The sequence below is a fragment of the Tenrec ecaudatus genome, chromosome 5 (genome assembly GCF_050624435.1).
Source record: "Tenrec ecaudatus isolate mTenEca1 chromosome 5, mTenEca1.hap1, whole genome shotgun sequence".
Taxonomy (NCBI): Eukaryota; Metazoa; Chordata; class Mammalia; order Afrosoricida; family Tenrecidae; genus Tenrec; species Tenrec ecaudatus.
The window spans coordinates 186421908-186439474 of record NC_134534.1 but is presented as its reverse complement, the minus strand read 5'-3'; the positions used below and the strand labels follow the sequence as shown (position 1 = coordinate 186439474).

At 47.7% G+C, this 17567-nt stretch overlaps 1 protein-coding gene across 1 annotated transcript in view; it reads left to right on the top strand.

The window, feature by feature from the left end:
• CACNA2D3 (calcium voltage-gated channel auxiliary subunit alpha2delta 3) overlaps nt 1-17567 on the top strand; it is a 978241-nt gene that overhangs the window by 200343 nt on the left and 760331 nt on the right. The window contains exon 3 of the mRNA XM_075550920.1: nt 16128-16244. Within this exon, the coding sequence (XP_075407035.1) occupies nt 16128-16244 (117 nt within the window). The remainder of the gene's footprint in view (nt 1-16127; nt 16245-17567) is intronic.

Here is a 17567-nt window from a genome sequence, read left to right as displayed (position 1 = left end):
TTGTACACATCTTTAGCGAATACGACTTCACGAGCTGAGTGGTGCTCAGTCACAGACATTGGCTGAGATAATTTTTTGGCAAAGATTGGTCAACAGGTTGTGTAATTAACGTCTTGAAACATATTTTAGAACATTTGATTGTGTTTTAGGTGAAAGCCTACACAGCAATACACACATATGTGCTGGTCCCTACATTTAGGATTTAGGCATTTCCAAAGCTGAGGTTCCTATATCCTTTCTCTTTTGTAATTCTCTGCAGTTTCTTTCTTTGCATTGAAAATCCTCCTTCCGAAGTGGGGTTCACAGCTTTTGATGAGATGCCAGTGCAGCACAAAGCATTGCACGCCTCCACCTGTCTCTCACAAAACATCTCCCTGTCTAACAACATACCATAGCACGGTAATACCAGCAATGGAGATAAGCTCCTTGTTGTCAAATATTTTTCTAAGTATGTTTTAAGAGAAAAATATTGGTCTTAGTGATCTGACACATGTATGCCTGAATGTAAGGAGCCCTGGTGGCATAGTGGGTGGAGTTGGACTAATAGTAAGGTTGGCAGTTCTAACCTACCAGCCACTCTGAGGAATGAAGATGAGGCTTTTTGCTCCCATGAAGAGTCACAGTCTCAGGAATGCACAGAAGTTGTTCCACCCTGTCCCTGTAGGGCGGCGATGAGTGCCAACTGACCTGATGGCAGAGGTTTTCATGTGTGTGTGTGTGTGAGAGAGAGAGAGAGAGAGAGAGAGAGAGAGAGAGAGAGAGAGAGAGAGAGAGAGAGAGAGAAAGAGAGAGGAGAGAGGAGAGAGGAGAGAGAGAGCAAGAGAGAGAGAGAGAGAGAGAGAGAGAGAGAGAGAGTGTGTGTGTGTGTGTGTGTGTGTGTGTGTAAGAGAGCGAGCGAGCTATGGGCCAGAGTTTTTCATGTCGGGGAGAGAAAGAGAGAGAGAGAGAGAGAGAGAGAGTAAAAAAAGAGAGAGAGAGCGAGCTATGGGCCTTTCCTAACCCTGCCTGGATTTCTCAACTCTGAGGGTCATTTTCCCATGGGTGTGAAGTGTCTCCACTCACACTTGGTCGTGGTTGGGGAAGCCTTAGTTCTGAGCCCCTGTGTGCCCAGTGAGCCCTTAGGGATGAGGAGAAGCGTGTCAGGCGGTCCAGCCTCTGCTGTCTGCTTGGTGTCTCAGAGTTCTTCTGCCCCTGGAGAAGACAGTGTGCCTGGTTAAGGGTCAGGGCACATGTTCAAGGAAGCTGTGGGCACACTGTCTAGCCAGGCTCATCACTGCTTTTGGGATATGGGAGCTAAAGTTATTCTAGGTCCCACAAAAAAGATGAAAGAAGCACGAACACAGATACGGACACAGCACTGTCATTGCAGAGTGGTCCACAGTGCCCAAAGGCTAGAGATGACCTGCATGTCTATGAAGAGATGAATGGATTAGTCAAACATCATTTCATGCCATGCGATGCTACCCTTCCCTAGAAGACCTGACACCTGGATGGGCCCTGAAGACATTATACTGGGTGAAGTCAGTCACCAAAGGACAGAGGTATCTCATTGGGAAAATACCCTGCAGAGGCAGTGGATAGAGGCCAACATACATTAGCGAGAGGGTGACCTTGCCTCAGGGACACCAGATGGCTCCCGGTGGGAGGACATTTGGACACCAGAGAGTAGTCGTGGTGTGGGGACCTGAGTCACATGCAGTGTCAGGGGCGCTCACATGCACATGTGAACCAGTTGGAATGGGATGTTTTGTTTTGCCCTTACCCCATGAGAGGAGGAAAAAGGAAGAGTGAAGAGAGAGAGGGGTTAGCATTGTCTTGTAGCTGGATTCCAAAGTACTAAAAGAAACCAATTTGTGGGAGAATTCACATTAAAAAACAAACACACAAAAACAACCTTAGATTTCTGGTCCCTTGTGCCGTGGAAGACCAGGTCAGCTTGGGTCTGCCCTCCTGCTGCACAGAGATCGCCAAGAGCAGAGGAGCGGCCGCCTCTCAGGTTGTGGCTGAGGTGCTGCTGCTGGCCACCGCCTGAGGCCTGGCCAGAGCCTTCCTCCGCTGCCGGGATCCTCATGGTCCCCAAACGAATCGCTTCTGAGTTTCAGATGCGAATGGTGACTTTGAAGTTCCTGAGGGTCTGTTCAGTGAACAGGGCCTGGTGAAGTATATCTGAAGTCCATTTTCTTCTCAAGTTAGTGACTCTTACAATTTTTTTAATATTTAAAAACATTTTAGATGAGGAGAAATTCACATAACCAAAAAATAGCCAATTTCAAGTGCACGTTTCGTGTCACTTACTACATTCACAGTGTTGGACAACCATGACCTGGGTTTGGTTCCAAATAATTTTCATCACCCCAAAAGAAACTCCATATCCGTTAAGCCAGCGGTTCTCAACCTGTGGGTCACGACTCCTTTGGGGATCCCATGACCCTTTCACAGGGGTCACCTGGTTCATAACAGTAGCAAAATGACAGTAATGAAGTAGCAATTAAAATAATTTTATGGTTGTGGGGGTCACCATCCCCCAAGGCACTGTATTCATGGGGCGCGGAATGAGGAAGGTTGAAAACCGCTGGTTACACAGTCCCTGTCTGGTACTCTGCTCCCTGCCCTGCCCCCGACAACCACCCATCTGCTTCATGGCTGTTGCCTTAGCCTCCTCGGTGCTGACATTATGCCATATGTCACGGTGAGGCCTGGCCTCTCTCACGTGGCATCCGGCTCTGGAGACAAACATGTGATGTGGTGAAGATTAACATGCCACTGCTTCCTAGAGTTGAGTAAGACAGGCGGGATTCAAACATTTCTTGGAAAGAATGGAAGGACAGGGTCACGGGGCTTTTCTGGGAACAGGATGCAGCCCCTGATATTTCATTTTGTTTATCTGGTTTCCCTCGGTGGACATGTGGGCTATCTCTGCCTTTTGTCTAGTATGAATCCTGCTGCCATGAGCGCATGTGCGCATGCATTTCAGGACCCATTGTCACTTCTTTTGAACTTACTACCGAGGACCCGAGTCTCTGGTGCTCTGGTGGCACAGTGGTTAAAGTGCTCGGCTTCAGCCCAAAGCCAGTGGTCCAAATCCATCCGCCACTCCACGGCAGGCAGTTTGCTTCTGTGAAGGTTCTAGCTCTGGGAACCCTCTGAGAGCTCCGTCCATCGGGGCCCCCAAAAGTTGAAGTTGAAATGGACTCCGTGGCAGGGGGTTTGGTTGGGGCTTTGTGGTGATGCTACATTTACCTTTGTGGGGAACCCGGCACCTATATTGTATAGGCCCTGGTCAGCCCAGGGCAGGCTCTGCTGTACCATCCTCACCGTGAGTGGTGTACTGTCCAGGGAGAGGGCAGTGGGGGTAAACTGCAGGGGCTCTGTAGGCCCTGCTGGCAGGGAGATGTTTCTCTGCAGGACGCTGGAGCTGCCGGTCATGCCCTCTGAGCTCAAATGTGGGGATTTCTCTATGGGAACCTCCCAGACCTTTTCACAAAGGGAGCTTTTCTTTTTTCTCTTAAGACAACTTTATTTAGCACACTTTTTTTTCTGTACCATGCTAACTTTTTAATTTTAACAGTTTTATTGACATATAATTCACATAACATACAATTCGGTGGGTTAAATTTATCAAAAAGAGTTGTACAATCATCATCACAATTTTGAAACGTTGTCTTAGTTTTTTTACTCATTATTAGCCCTTCATTTTCCCATAATTTCCCCTTCCATAACCTTAAGAAACTACTTTTAAAAAATCATTTTCTTGAGAGTTCTTACAACGTGTGTTACAATCCACGCATCCATTGCATCGGGCATGCTTGTACGCATATTGCCATCACTCCACACGCTGCTTTTCACCATGAAGGGGAGGCTCCTTTTTCTGCCTTCCTTTCACCAGGAGGGCGGGCAGCTCGAGCTTGGAGTGCTCCCTACAGGACCACCTTACTAGTTGTGTGATTGTGGGTCAGCACTTACTCTCTCTGGGATCAGCCCTCTAGACTGTAAAATGGAGCAACAATATCTACCTGACCCAAAGTACCCCTGAAATGCTGGTTGCTGATGTTAGCATCAAATTCTTATTGATGCTTCTCTGGTCCCTGGTTCCCGGGTAGCAGGGAGGATGAGTCCATTCACATTAGAGCATCAGAAAAGTGCATGTGGGAAATTTGGATGGAGAAACCAGTCTTCATCAAGTGGTACAGGCTTTGGGAAGGAATATTCTTTGCAGTTGGAATCTACTTAAATTTGCACACATAAAATACACTCAAAAACGCATGCAATGAGATTTTCTATGCTAACTTATGTAGACCCACAATCATTATGTTAGCTCTCGGCATCAGGAGGAGCCATGGGCAGGATAAATGCCCTCCTTATGGGCCTGGCAGTCCCCGCAATACTGAAAAGACCCAGGCAGTTTTCATAAGCATTGAATCCATTCTGTGTTGTTTCCTAGACATGGCTTTGCCATGTCAGAGCTGTCTACCATGCTGCCATGCAGAGCTGGGCAGCTGGCGGGGGACAAGGGTGGTTATGTCAACAGCTGGTTTAGGGGCTTGCCTCTGACTTCATTTCCCTCAAACAGAGCAGGAATTGAATGTAGCACTATCAGTTTTATTAATACCCAGCTAATTAATATATATATATATATATATATATATATATATATATATATATATATATATATATAAAATCAGTGGCATTTGTCTAGTTTATGGTGTTGAATAGAAGCGTATGAGACTTATCAAGGTACATAGATAGAATAAAAGAGGGAAAAGGGAACTAGCCACTTTCCCCCCAATTCAGGACCTGGTGATATGGGAGTTGAAACCTGCCAGAAACCACCCATTGCAGAGACAGCTGCTGTGCAGAGCAGTCTCCCTGGAATGTGTGCTGAGTGGGGCACTCAAAAGGGCCACTGGGATCAGGGATACTAGGTGGGGGACCTGCTGGTCCTCCTGTGCCTTCTGCTCTCCCTTTAGAAGTTGTTTAGACACCCCCCTACTCCCTCCTCTCATGTCTGATGGGGAGACGAGGCGGTGCTGCTCACAGCATCCTTGGGGTGTGGTAGAAGGGCCCGATGGGTTTCTGCAGTTCTAACTCTTTGCAGGAAATGACAGCCTTGTCAGCTGGTGGTTTTGAACTGCCGACATGGCTGTTCGAGGCCCATTGCGCAATCCACTAGGCCACCAGGGTCCCTTTCTCGTGCCTTCAAGCAAGACATACGGGGGTACTTCATAAAGTTTTAGGGAAACTGAATTAAAAAATGAAAGACACATTCCATGACCGCGATGATACACCCTCCCCTTCTTTCTTCCAGTTGGTGCAGCGATGACATGGTGGACTACCATCTCAAAGGTTAGCAGTTCAAAACCACCAGCCACTCCACAGGAGAAAGATGAGGCTTTCTACAATTGTCGAGATTTACAGTCTCAGAAGCAGGGCAATTATTCCCTGTCCTGCGGTGTCACTGTGAATCAGCATTGACTTGATGGCAGCGAGTTTTACCCTGTTCTCCTCCAATGCTCTTCATCAGCCACAGCTCAGGAGCTGTGGGGATTGAACCCCTTGAGGTTTCTTTGCTGCGGCCCTTTGGGCTGTCATTTAGTGCCCTCCATCTCTCCTCCCTGGTGGCATAGTGGCTACATGTTGGACTGCACCGCACATGGTCGGCAGTTCGAAACCACCAGCAGCTACTCAGGAGACAAACGGGGCTTTCTACTCCCATCAGTAGGTACCGTCTTGGACACCCCCAGGAGGGTGCTGTGAGTTATCACTGACTCGATGGCTGTGAGTTGTTTCTCGACCCTCATTCACAAACAGCGACACAGTTACAGGAGAAGTGGCTTGTCTCGTATTGTGACAAACTTGAAAGAGAAACCCTGCCTTCGACAGGGAAGAGGGGTCCTTTGGAGCTAGGAGAATGTGGCTTCGATAGCTGACACCTTGTGACCTTGGGGGCGCTGGGCTGGAAGAGCTGCACGAAGCAGACTCCGTCCTACAGAGTGTCGCTGCTATCCACACCCTGAGAGCACCACGTCCCTCTGCCCCTGGGAGTCCCTACCGCCCCTTTGTCCTATGATTCTGCTGATGAAGAAGGCCCCGAACACCAGCTTCAAGGATTGGGAACTATATTGACTTGGAGTGTTGTATTTTGAAGTGATGCTTCTGTATACTGTAATTGAGTTGAGAGGAATACTAAGTAGATTGATGTCATAATAAGAAAATGATTCTGCCTATAAGGAGAGATCCCAGAGATTGTAGATAATTGGTTTTCATCGCAACCTTTTTAGCAGTGCATCAGAAGTGTGTCACCTCATCTCAGGTGAGAGCCCCGCTCGCCGCCCCCCCCACCCCTTCCACGCACAGTGGATTCCTGCAGAAGAGAGTCTTCCACAAGGACCCCTCAGTGCCTGGGGAACGTGTTTGGAAAGGGCTCCTGCTCAGAGCTGTGCTCAGAGCTGGCAGGCAGGTGAGCTGCAGTGTGATGCAGTCTTTCCTTGTTCTTGGAAGGTTTAGAATGGCTGTCTGCGTCTGTCACCCCTCTGTCATTTGGAGGGTAGCTTACCCTGTGCCCAGCCCTCCTCTGGGGATTCCGTACACATCACCTCATTTGATAGTTATTGTAAGAGCGTGAGGTCTGCTGTCATTTGCTTTGCTGATACACAAGGGCATTGACGGAGGTGCAGCAAGTTGTCACGTTGGGTGTAAGTGGGGATACTAGGACTCAAACGTCACACTTGCTGGCAAGTCCCTGAGCCTGTTATTGCTGGAGCTAGCTGCCCTGGCATGGCCCCTTGGGCACAGCAGGGTGAAGTGCTGCCAGGCCTGCCCCACTGGGGCATTGGGGGACAGTCAGTGGCTTGCTGGCCGTTGTTTTCATTTGAGGTAGGTCACCAGCCTTTCTCCCTAGTCCGTCTCAGCCTGGAAGCCCCACAGAAACATATTTAACACCAAGCAGCTTGCAGCCCTCCACCTGCAGACAGGTGGCGACACGAGGGACAGGTAACTGGTTGAGGATCGGACCCGAGTCTCCCACATGGAAATTGAGAATTCCACCACGGTACCGTCATGCCCCTGGCTGGGGACAGCGAAGAACATACCTGGCTGCTAAGGGAAAGTCCGGACATTGGAGGAGAGGCCTGTGGATCGGCTTCTGACACATTAGCACTGAAAACCCGATGGGGCTCAGGTCTGGTCTTATGCACACGTGCAGAACTGACTTGACGATAACTAGTTTACCTGATCCGGAGCCCTGGTGGCATAGTGGATCCACCGCAAACCACAAAGTCAGCAGTTTGAAACCACCAGTCACTTGGGGAAGTGGCTTTCTACTCTTGGAATGAGTTACAGTCTTGGAAACTCCCAGGGGCATTTCTGCCCTGTCCTCCCGGGCTCGATGTCAGCATCAACTCCATGGCAGGGGGTCTCTTTCCCCCTGGTGTCAGCACTGTGCTTATCTGCAGAGTGCGGGAGATGCATACTGTGCTTTTGGTGAAGTCTCAGGGTACAGAATGTATAGAAAGGAGACACAAGTGAATGCTTCTAAGAAGCTCAGAGGTGGGAGTGGCAAGGACTTGAGGGAAGGCAATTCGAGCAGACATGGGAAGCCAGAGGGGTGGAGCTGGCCAAGATTCACCAAGAGATCTGATGGTCAGATAGCAGGTGTGGATTAGTTGGCTGTGTCACCTACAGGGAGTTCTTTAACCCACTTGACCTCATCCAGAGCCCAGGGGACAAAGTTGCCCACCTCCCAGGGCTGCTCTGCATATCACAGGTCAGCCCAAAGCCGCAGGGCTCCCTGGCTCTTCCCTTGAGGCATCTCTGCTCTAGTGGACCTCATTCCGTGAGGTTCAGACTCGGGTCTCCCTTAAAGCCACAAGGCTGTGGATGCTCTCCATTCTGCCACCCAGTCCCCGGGCCTGGCTCCTGCTTGATGCTGTGCCCTGGGACCCATGAGTAGCCCAGTTTGGGTCAAGGTCAGGGGCAGGGAGGGCTGAGCATGGTCCTGTGCAGGACTGCCTCTTAGCACATAGGCACAGAAGGCAAGCAAAGCCTAGGGAACACTTTATTTCCTTTGTCTCCAGAGAACATCGGAAGCAGCCACTCTTTCGTGAGAGGAATCAGCATTTGGAAAGAAACCCTGTGCGGAGCCAAACACATTTATCATTCAAGACGGGAGACACAGAAATGCATGATTTCTGCAGCATCTATTTTGCCAGATCACTTCACACAAACACCAGGAAGAGAAAGGCACTACTTCACTGTCAGAACGCTTAATGTTGTTCATACATTTGGGTCAGCCTCCCCCCGCCCCACCCGCCCAGCCCCACACACGTGATCACCACTTATCTAGAAGTGAGTCACCTGGAACAGTCCTCAGAGAGGGAGCTCAAGTCCAGAGGCTTCTGGGTAGTCTGGGCTAATTGGTACAAAAGCCAGACAGGGAACAAGGGGTCTGGGTACCCAGAGTCAGGAGAAGTACCCACTGCATAAGAAGGGAACGGGAAGTTACCAGTAGACAAAGAGCTCTTGGCTAGCCTTTTCCACCAGAACTGAAATTATGTGGAATTATAGCTCTATAGCCATGGTTGCATAGTGGTTAGACATTGGGCTGCTAAGCACAAGGTCAGCAGTTCAAAACCACCAGCTTCTCCTTGGTCACCTGGCGTTGCTTGGACTGAGTCAACTCAACAGCACTCAACAATATCATTTGCATTCCTTAATGTTCTGAGCTCTGAAATATTAACAGTGTATGCAACACAGCCACAAACCAGTCCCTAAACCAGCCACTCACCTAACCAGCGAGAGACACACACACACACACACACACACACACACACACACTCCAGGTAGAGCAGCCCCTTCCATTCATTCAACATATATTTAGAAACCACTCACCATGTGGCAGACCGTGGGCATGCGCTGGAAAATGCAGATGGCTCCTGTGGTCCTGGAGTGTCAGCCCTCCCTTCCGCTCCCATCATCTTCCTCCCCTCTGCTACATCTACAAGACTCTGGCCATGCTTTCTGAGGGGCCCTGGGATCCTAGTGGTTCCACACTCAGTCGCTAAGTGAGATAGTGGTTCAAGGCCACCCACTGCTCCCAGTTGAGGCTGCTTGGACCCTCCGGGCAGTTCTACTCGGTCTTACAGAGCCCTTGGGGGTCAGAATTGACTCAGTGGCCATGGGCCTGATTGGTTGTTGCTTTTCTTGGAAGGATGTTTTCCTAACTCCTCTTTCTGGCCGAAAGTTGACTGCTTTCCCATGAAGCAAAGTAATTGCCAATAGAGCCCTTGGAGCGACAGAAGATCAAGGTTCCATTGCCGGCAGGGCTGTGTGCAGAGTAAACTCCCAGAGGAGAAGGAATAAGAGGAGTCTGCACTCGGGGGTCTTGGCATCTGGAGAACACAGGCCTATTTGAAGCCTGACAGGAGTCTTACCATAAAGAAACTGGTGGCTGGAATCCGTCTCTGACCAAAGACGGAAGGTTTTTGTCTGCCCAGAGATGTCCCTGTAGGAGGAGGACTTGACCACCTGCTTTAGCCACTGGGAGTGCCGGGGAGCGCTGTGGTGCTGTTAAGCCTTGTGTGACTCCGAATAGGCTGGCCACCAGCTGGTTTTAACTGAGGATGATGGTGCCTTGGGTGCGTTGCTCCTCTCCTCCAGGTATTTTTATTGTTAACAACAGCAAGGTTCTCTGACGGGCGAGCTGATTCCTGAGAAATCAGCTGTGGCCTGGCTGCATGGCTCTGACTCACTTGGGGCAGCCTCTCTGACCACGTGTCCTCAGGTCTGGACACTTGACCTGCTTCTCCCGCCGAGTCCCAGCTACCACTGGACGCCATGAGTCAACGAAACAGGCATTGTTATGGGGATGCAATGGGCTCCCGATGCAAGCTGGCAGACTGTCGGTCCTCTACCTCCTCTTGTTTGAACTAGAAGTCTCCCCTCGGTGGGTTGAAAAATCCCTTTCTAATCATTATGCTTTCAACAACTCACTGCACACTGTGCCTCAGTTTCTCCAGCACCTACCTCTCAGGGTAGCTTTGAAGTTTAAACGGATGATTATGTGGGAGGCTTCCAGCCTGGAGTTGGGCCTGACACACAGAATGGATTGCATCGAATCCCCAGGGTGCATGAATGAAGACCATGCCCTTACTTATGTAGATATTTAACCAGGCCAGTATTCTCCCAAACAGTTCTGTTGATTATGTGCCCGTATTCTACTCTAAATAGAATGACAACACTTACATTTTCTAGTTTCCAAAATAGTACATTTGTTGTAAAAAATAGAAAATGCAGAATAAGCAAAAAGAAGAGAGATAAATAAATTTGTTGTTTTGCTACCTGCTGTGAACATTTGCTGTGTGCGTCCCTCAAGTGGGAGATGTGTGTGTGTGTGTGCGTGTGCGTGTGCATCCCCCTAGCAGTGTGTATTTGTGTGTGTCTGCATTCATGTGTGCATGTGTGTCCCGCCTAGCAGGGTGTGTGTGTGCACATGTATGTGTGTGCGTGCATGTGTGTGGGTGTGCGCTCAGATTAAGAATTTAAAACAAGAGGATCAGTTACTGCCTGTATAGCAGTAGCCATTTCTTGGAAAGTATTTTGCGTGATTCGAGACGGGCATGTGCATTCTGTCAGGTTGTCCTATCTTACTCTATCCAGTTGCTGGAGATCAAATTGCTTGGTTTCCTACTGTACGTTCATTTGTAATGGTTTTGATACATGTCGCCATCCTACACTGAAGGGCTTGCTACTGATTCATGGCTATCATTGAGCCACTTGTCTCTGTCCTTTAAAATTCTTTGATTCCCACAAAATGAAATGTTTCCTGGAAAGAAAGCAGGACTGTGTGATTCTGCCCTGCTTCCTGCAGGCATTAACTCATTTTGAAAAGGCAGGAGGTGATTTTTAGCTTAGGGGATGGCTTCCCCAGGGCGGAGAGAGAACAGGCTCAGTTCATTTGCAAAGAAGACCCCTTGGACCAGGCTCTGAAAGGAGCATTCATGGGCTGGAAGAGGAATGGAACCAGTGAACTGAGAAGCCTGTCCCAGATCTTGAATCCTCAGCTTGGCAAAGAGCGTCGTGTTGAGATTCGGTAACAAGGTCATTGGGCACAAATAGTCCTGGGAGCAGGACAGCCCTCTGTTGAGTCAGTGGCTCCTACTTAGGACCTCCCCAGAAGAAAGGAGGGTGTGTGAAGAGACTGACATCATAGTAAACAGCCAAAGGGAAATGCATGGGTTCCCTTGTAGAGGCCTGTTTTGAGGAGACACACGCAACCAACATATGTGGCTGAAGAATGCGGTCTGGCATAGAAACCAGAAGAGCCCTGGCACATAAGAAACTCACAAACCCAACTTACTGCCATAGAGCTGATTCCCACTCGTGGTGGCTGATGTTAGGCAGCACCCAAGTGGATCTGACCCTCAGCAGCTCACCATGCCACAGAAAGAGGCCTGCCCAGGCCCATGCCACACCCCCATGGTGCCCGTGCTCAAGCCCCTCGCTGCAGCCACGGTGTCAGTCCTTCTCATCGGGGGCCCTCCTCTCTTTTGCTGCCCCTCCACTTTCCCAGGCATGATGTCCTTCTGCAGGGACTGGTCTGGCACACAGCTACCCTGCAGGACTGGGTGCCACTGCCCCATAGAATTCCCACAGCTGCAGTAGTGATGGACACAGGCTGCCTCCTCTCCATCCCTTATGGTAGAGGGACATGTAGGTGTGAACCACGAATGTACGGGTTAGTAACCAGGTACATAACCACTAGTATCAGCAGGCAGGGCTCCTGCTGGGAAAGGTGACAGCCTATGAAACTCTATGGGACAGTTCTACTCTGTCCTGTAGGGTCACTGTGACTCAGAAGTGGCCCAATGACACATACCACATTTTTTAAAAGATTCACTTTTTAATGAAATGTTCAAAGCGAATGCACTGCTGTCAAGTTGATACTGACTCCAGAGCTCTCCAGGCTGTAGTCGAACTGCACCCAGGGTTCTTGAGGCTGTAAGTCTTCACTGAAGCAGTCTGCCACCTCTCTTGGTTAGCATCCTAATGCTCAACCCACTGTGCCACCAGACCTCCCTACTTAAATTGTTCTGCTCTCATCAAGATTTGCAGCCCAGAAACCGATGCAGGGTCACCTGGAGTCAGGACTGGCTATATGACTGTGGGTTTGTAGGGCTTCTCTGGGAGCTCATCTATCCTTCCTCTGCTGCAGCCAGGACATCAGTTTAGGTGCAGAATTACATAAGACAGTCATTCATTTTAGTGACATCCTGTTACCTGACAGGAGTTTGGTTTGATTGATGCACTTCTTGAGCTTTGTATTTTGGGCAGTGAACCGACCTTGGATATAAGCTGGTCTCAGCTGTTGGCTTGTGGTGTGCATCTGGCAGGCAGCAGAAAACCAGCAGGGGTTTAGGCTCCAAGGATACTGGCTTGCTGTGAAACTTAAGAGTAAGTTTTCCTGGATTCCTCCTCCAGTGTTATCCAGACATCAGAGGACACTGTCAGCTTGAGCCAGGGTTTTGATGGTCAACGTCCCACCGAAAACCAAAAGCCAAACTCACTGCCATCAAGTTGATTCTGACTCATAGTAACACTATAGGACAGAACAGAACGGTCCCTCTTCGCAGGACTCATAGTGACCCTATAGGGCAGAGTAGAGCAGCCCCTCTTTATAGGACTCATAGTGACCCTACAGGGCAGAACAGAACGGTCCCTCTTCGCAGGACTAGGAAAGCTCAGCTTTCTTTATGGAGCAGTTGATGGTTTTGAACTGCTGATTTTGTAGTTAACAGCCCAAAGCTTAACCCAGTTGCCGTGGGATGTGGAAACTTTGGTGGTGGCATGGGTTAAGTCAACTTCCCAAAGGATGGGAGGAGTCACCCTAAGAAAAGGAGACTGAACCATCCCTTGATTGCCCCAAAACTGAGGTATCACATAGCACAGCTGGGCAGGAGAGAGCCACTTGGTCACACATATACTCAGTTAAGACAACCGAGATTTTTTAGTACAGGCCGATGAAAGCAAGCATGAAGCTGCACTGTTTCATTGTCCTATGGGAAGAGGCGAGAGGGAGAGGGTAGGGGGAGAAGGGTAGTGGTAGGGGAAGAGGCAGTAGTAGTGTTGCGTTTTCCATAAGGAGAAGTTCAAGTACACCAACATGGGTGGTCTTAGGACTCTTGTTTCCATCAAGTTTGAAGATTCTCTGAGAATTTCTGTTTATGTGGGATGTATCTACTAGTATTTTTTGTACTAGGAATTGGAATCAAGAATTGAAAAATTATTAAGTTAATTGGGAAAACTCACTGTGTGTAACATAAATAACCTATTTATAAAAATGGCTTGGTTAAAAAAATTCATTTTGTAAGCCAATTGAGTGGCATTTGTTTAGTTTTTATTTTTACAAAATCTCTTTACTATTTGACTCAAGAGCAGACAGCTGGGTTCTCATGTCTTCTGCATACAAGCTTTCAAGATGTGTTTGAGCAGCATGAACAAAATCCACCTTCGGAAAATGAAATATAAATTATCAATGGTCCATTAAGGAGGGAGGGTGGGGAAAATGAGCTGATACCAAGGGCTCAAGTAGAAAGAAAATGTTTTGAAAAAAATGATGGCAACATATGTACAAATGTGCTCGATACAATGTATGTATGTATGTATGTATGGATTGTGTTAAGAGTTGTAAGAAACCCCAATAAAATTATTTAAAACATAAATAAGTAAAATCTATCTTCATGTAGATATGTGGTTGAAAAGGGAGGAACTCATGAACCCTTTGAGGGTCCCTGGAACCCCTAGGGATTCTTGGGACACTTTTAGAATGACTAAACAGGGAATTGACCCCCATGTGTCATGTGTTTTACATGAAAAGTTATCTTTAATTGAGAGCATGAGTAAACTATGGGTGAAATTAGTTCATTATGGACAGGTGAACAAATTGAGCAATTTTACATAAAGTGTTTTCAATATATTTTGTACTTTCTGTTCACCCATACCCCTGTGAGTCCCCATAGTATACTGTAGGAAGTCCTCAGTAGACACTTTTGTGTTTGTGGGTGTGAGTGTGGGTGTGGTTGTTGTGGTGGTGGTTGTAATGGTTGTGGTGGTTTGTGTGGTGGTGTTGGTGGCTGTGTTGGTGGCTGTGGTGGTGGTGGTGGTGGTAGTGGTGGCTGTGGTGGTTGTGGTTAGGTACCTTCCACACTCTGCTCCTTCTCCTAAAAGCCCTGTGCACAACAGAACAAAACAGGCTGGTCCTGAGCCACCCTCACCATGACTGTTTGCTTGAGCCCATTTTTGCACCTACTGTGCAGGCCTTCTGGCTGAGGGCTTCCCCTTGGGTGCTGCCTCCACTTCACCCGGCAGGGGTACTTTCCCAGGAGCCATTCTCTCCGAAAAGATGTCCAGAGTATGTGAGCTCAAGTCTCGCCATCTTTGCTTTTAGGGAACATGCTGACTGTACTTTTCCCAAGACAGATTTGTGGGTTCTTTTGGCAGTCCATCAGACTTAATTTTTTTTAATTTTAAGAAATCATTTTATTGGGGGCTCTTACAGCTCTTATAACAATTCTTACAACAATTGTGTCAAGCACATTTGTACATATGTTGCCATCATTCTTTTCAAAACATTTTCTTTCTACTTGAACCCTTGGTATCAGCTCCTCTTTTTTTCTCCTCCCTCCTACCCTCATGAACTCTTGATAAATGATAAATTATTATTTTTATAACTTATACTTTCCGCTTTCTCTCTTCACCCATGTTTCTGTGGTTTTTTTTTTTGTCACAAGAGTGGGAGTGTAACGTCAATCTTCGCAATCCCCTTTCTACCTCTCCCAAGCGCTACTCCCATTATTGTTCCTGAGAGTTTGTCTGTCCGGGATTCCATGTGTCAAGAGCTCTTATCTGTACCAGTATAAACGTTCTGGTCTAGCAGGAGTTGCAAGGTAGAACTAGGGTCATGATAGTGGAGGGGTGGGAGAGAGGAAGCATTAAGAACTAAGGAATGTTGTGTGTTTGTCGGTTCTGTACTGCACCCTAGCTGGCTTGTCCCTTTCTCGTGACCCTTCTGTGAGGGGATGTCAAATTGTCTACAGATGGGCTTTGGGTCTCCATTCTGACCCCCTTCACTTGCATCCAAATGGTTGTTTGTTTTGGGTCTTCTGATACCTGATCCTGTCAACACCTCGTGATTATACAGATGTTGTGCTTCTTCCATGTGGGCTTTGTTGCGTACCAGGCCGCGTGTTTACCTTCAAGCCAAGCCTTTAAGACCCCACACGCTGTATCTTTTGATAGTCGGGCTCCATCAGCTTTTTCACATTTGTTTATGCACCCACTTTGTCTTCAACGATCATGTCCAGTGTCCATCATACTTTGAATATTCTTCAAGAGCACTGTAATGCAAATGCATCGGCTCTTCTCCAGGCTTCCTTATTTAAGGTCCAACTTTCACAAGCATATGCAAGTTGGATGATAACCATTTAGTGCATGGATTTCAGAGAACAAAGTTTACAGCAACGACTCAAACATTGTAAAAGTTTGCGAGACTGTTTCTTTTGCCTTGTCACTTTCTTGAATTTCTCCTTCAGTTTAAGGCTCAGCAAGCTTTTCTGTAAAGGGCAGGATAATACATAGGCTAGGTGTTGTGAGCCGTGTGTTCTCTCTCACAGATGTTTGACTTTGCCCATGTAGCTATGCAGCAACCATAGACCGTGCTTGAGAAATATTTATACGTGTGTTCCAATGAAACTGTATTTATTATGTAGGTGGTGGGTTGAATTTATAGTTGGTTATTAGCCCTCTGACTCCTCCTCTGGTGATCTGTCCCCACAATAACCTTTAGATTATGTTTTTCCTGGGGTTTGGTTTCCAAGGAGAGCCAATTTTGAGATTTCTTCTTAGTTGGTTTAGATGTTTGGAAACCCAGAGTACTGTTTCCTAAATCTACTGCAGACTGGCAGGTTGTAGCATCTTTTTGCTAGTAGGTAGATATGCTCCAAAATCACAGGTGTGGTGTGTTTCTAGTGGTGCCTCTCACACTACCTTCTCTCTGTGTTGTGATAGTCCCCTCACGCTGCCCTCTCTCGATTTTTTTGTGGCTGTGCCTCTCACGTTCTCCTCTCTCTTTACAGAAATACAAAGAATATGAGAAGGACGTTGCCATTGAGGAAATCGATGGTCTCCAGCTTGTGAAAAAGTTGGCGAAGAACATGGAAGAGATGTTTCACAAAAAATCAGAAGCAGTGCGTGTAAGTTCCTGTTGCTTGTAAGACACAAAGGCAGCTTTAGGGAATGGGCCTGATGAAGGCAGACGTGCTAAGTCAAGGAAATCTAAGTTCTCAAAGGGTGACTATGAACTCAGCTACTCTGTAAACACTTTCGACTCCTCACTTTGGCTAACCAGGACAGGCCGTCACCAGGGGTGTGATTGCCCTGTTTCCATACAGAGATCATGCGCTAGCTTTTGTCTCAAGCCTTCTGTGGTGGCAGTGCCAGTGTGGGTCTGGCTGTGAGACCGTATAACTTCTGCTGTGATTAGAATGAGGCTCCCGAAAGTCACATCATGAGCAATGTCGCTAGAAGTGCAGTGCATGTGCAGGTCAGGTTGGATTTTCAGTATGGCCTCCAGGATGGCTGCCGACTACATGGGGTGCTTTATCTTCCTAATTTAAGGTATCTGAATGTTGTAGCAGCCAATCTTAATGCTTTATTGGTAGTCCCTGACTTACAAGGTATCCGGATTATGATGAGCAATGCTTATGGCTATGTTTTGTGTGGGAGACGGTGGGTACATTTTCTTGTTAGTATAATTCTGGGGGGTGTCGCTTGCAATTATTACCATTGTCATGCTAACCCATAAAGACAAATAAAGATAGGAGTTAAAAAGATCATTTTAAAATACTTTCCTCACTGCAGACGCGGTGGCCCGATAAAGCAATGTTCATGTAAAGTGAGCAAAATAAAGGTGACATTGGCTCAGAGCCGGCCCCTGACAGAGCCGTGTGGATGGATCCCTGTTTTGAGTGGGAGTCTGACTCTGTTGTCTCAGAGGTGGGAAAGTCCTCGGAGCTAGCCCTTATTTCTAAAGTGTGGTGTACTGGCCTCTCAGTTACTGCCTCTAGATGTTCAAAAATCAAATATGACCTCCCCCTTTAGCTTTTCTCTTGTTCAATGTCTCCAAGCCAAATATCCACAATTTGTGCTGTAGACGTGATAACCTCACCCATTTGCTTGTCTGTCAAGCATGTTTCCATACTGCTGTGATTCAGGGAAAGATTAGAGCATGCATCTGACCTGTGTTCAGTACCTGCTCTGTCACTTTTTAAGCTTTGACCTTTGGTAAAATATTTCGTCTTTATGTGCCTTCATTCCTTCCTCTCATACACAGGAGTGTGAAGATTAAATGACATTCAGATTTTGAGTTGCTTAGTATAGACTGGAGGGACTTTAGTGTCATATTGGTTATGAGTTTGATCACTAACTGCAAGGTCAGCAGTTCGAAACTACCAGTCACTCTATAGGAGAAAGAGGAGGCTTTCAACTCCCACAAAGAGGAATTTTCTCAGAAACCT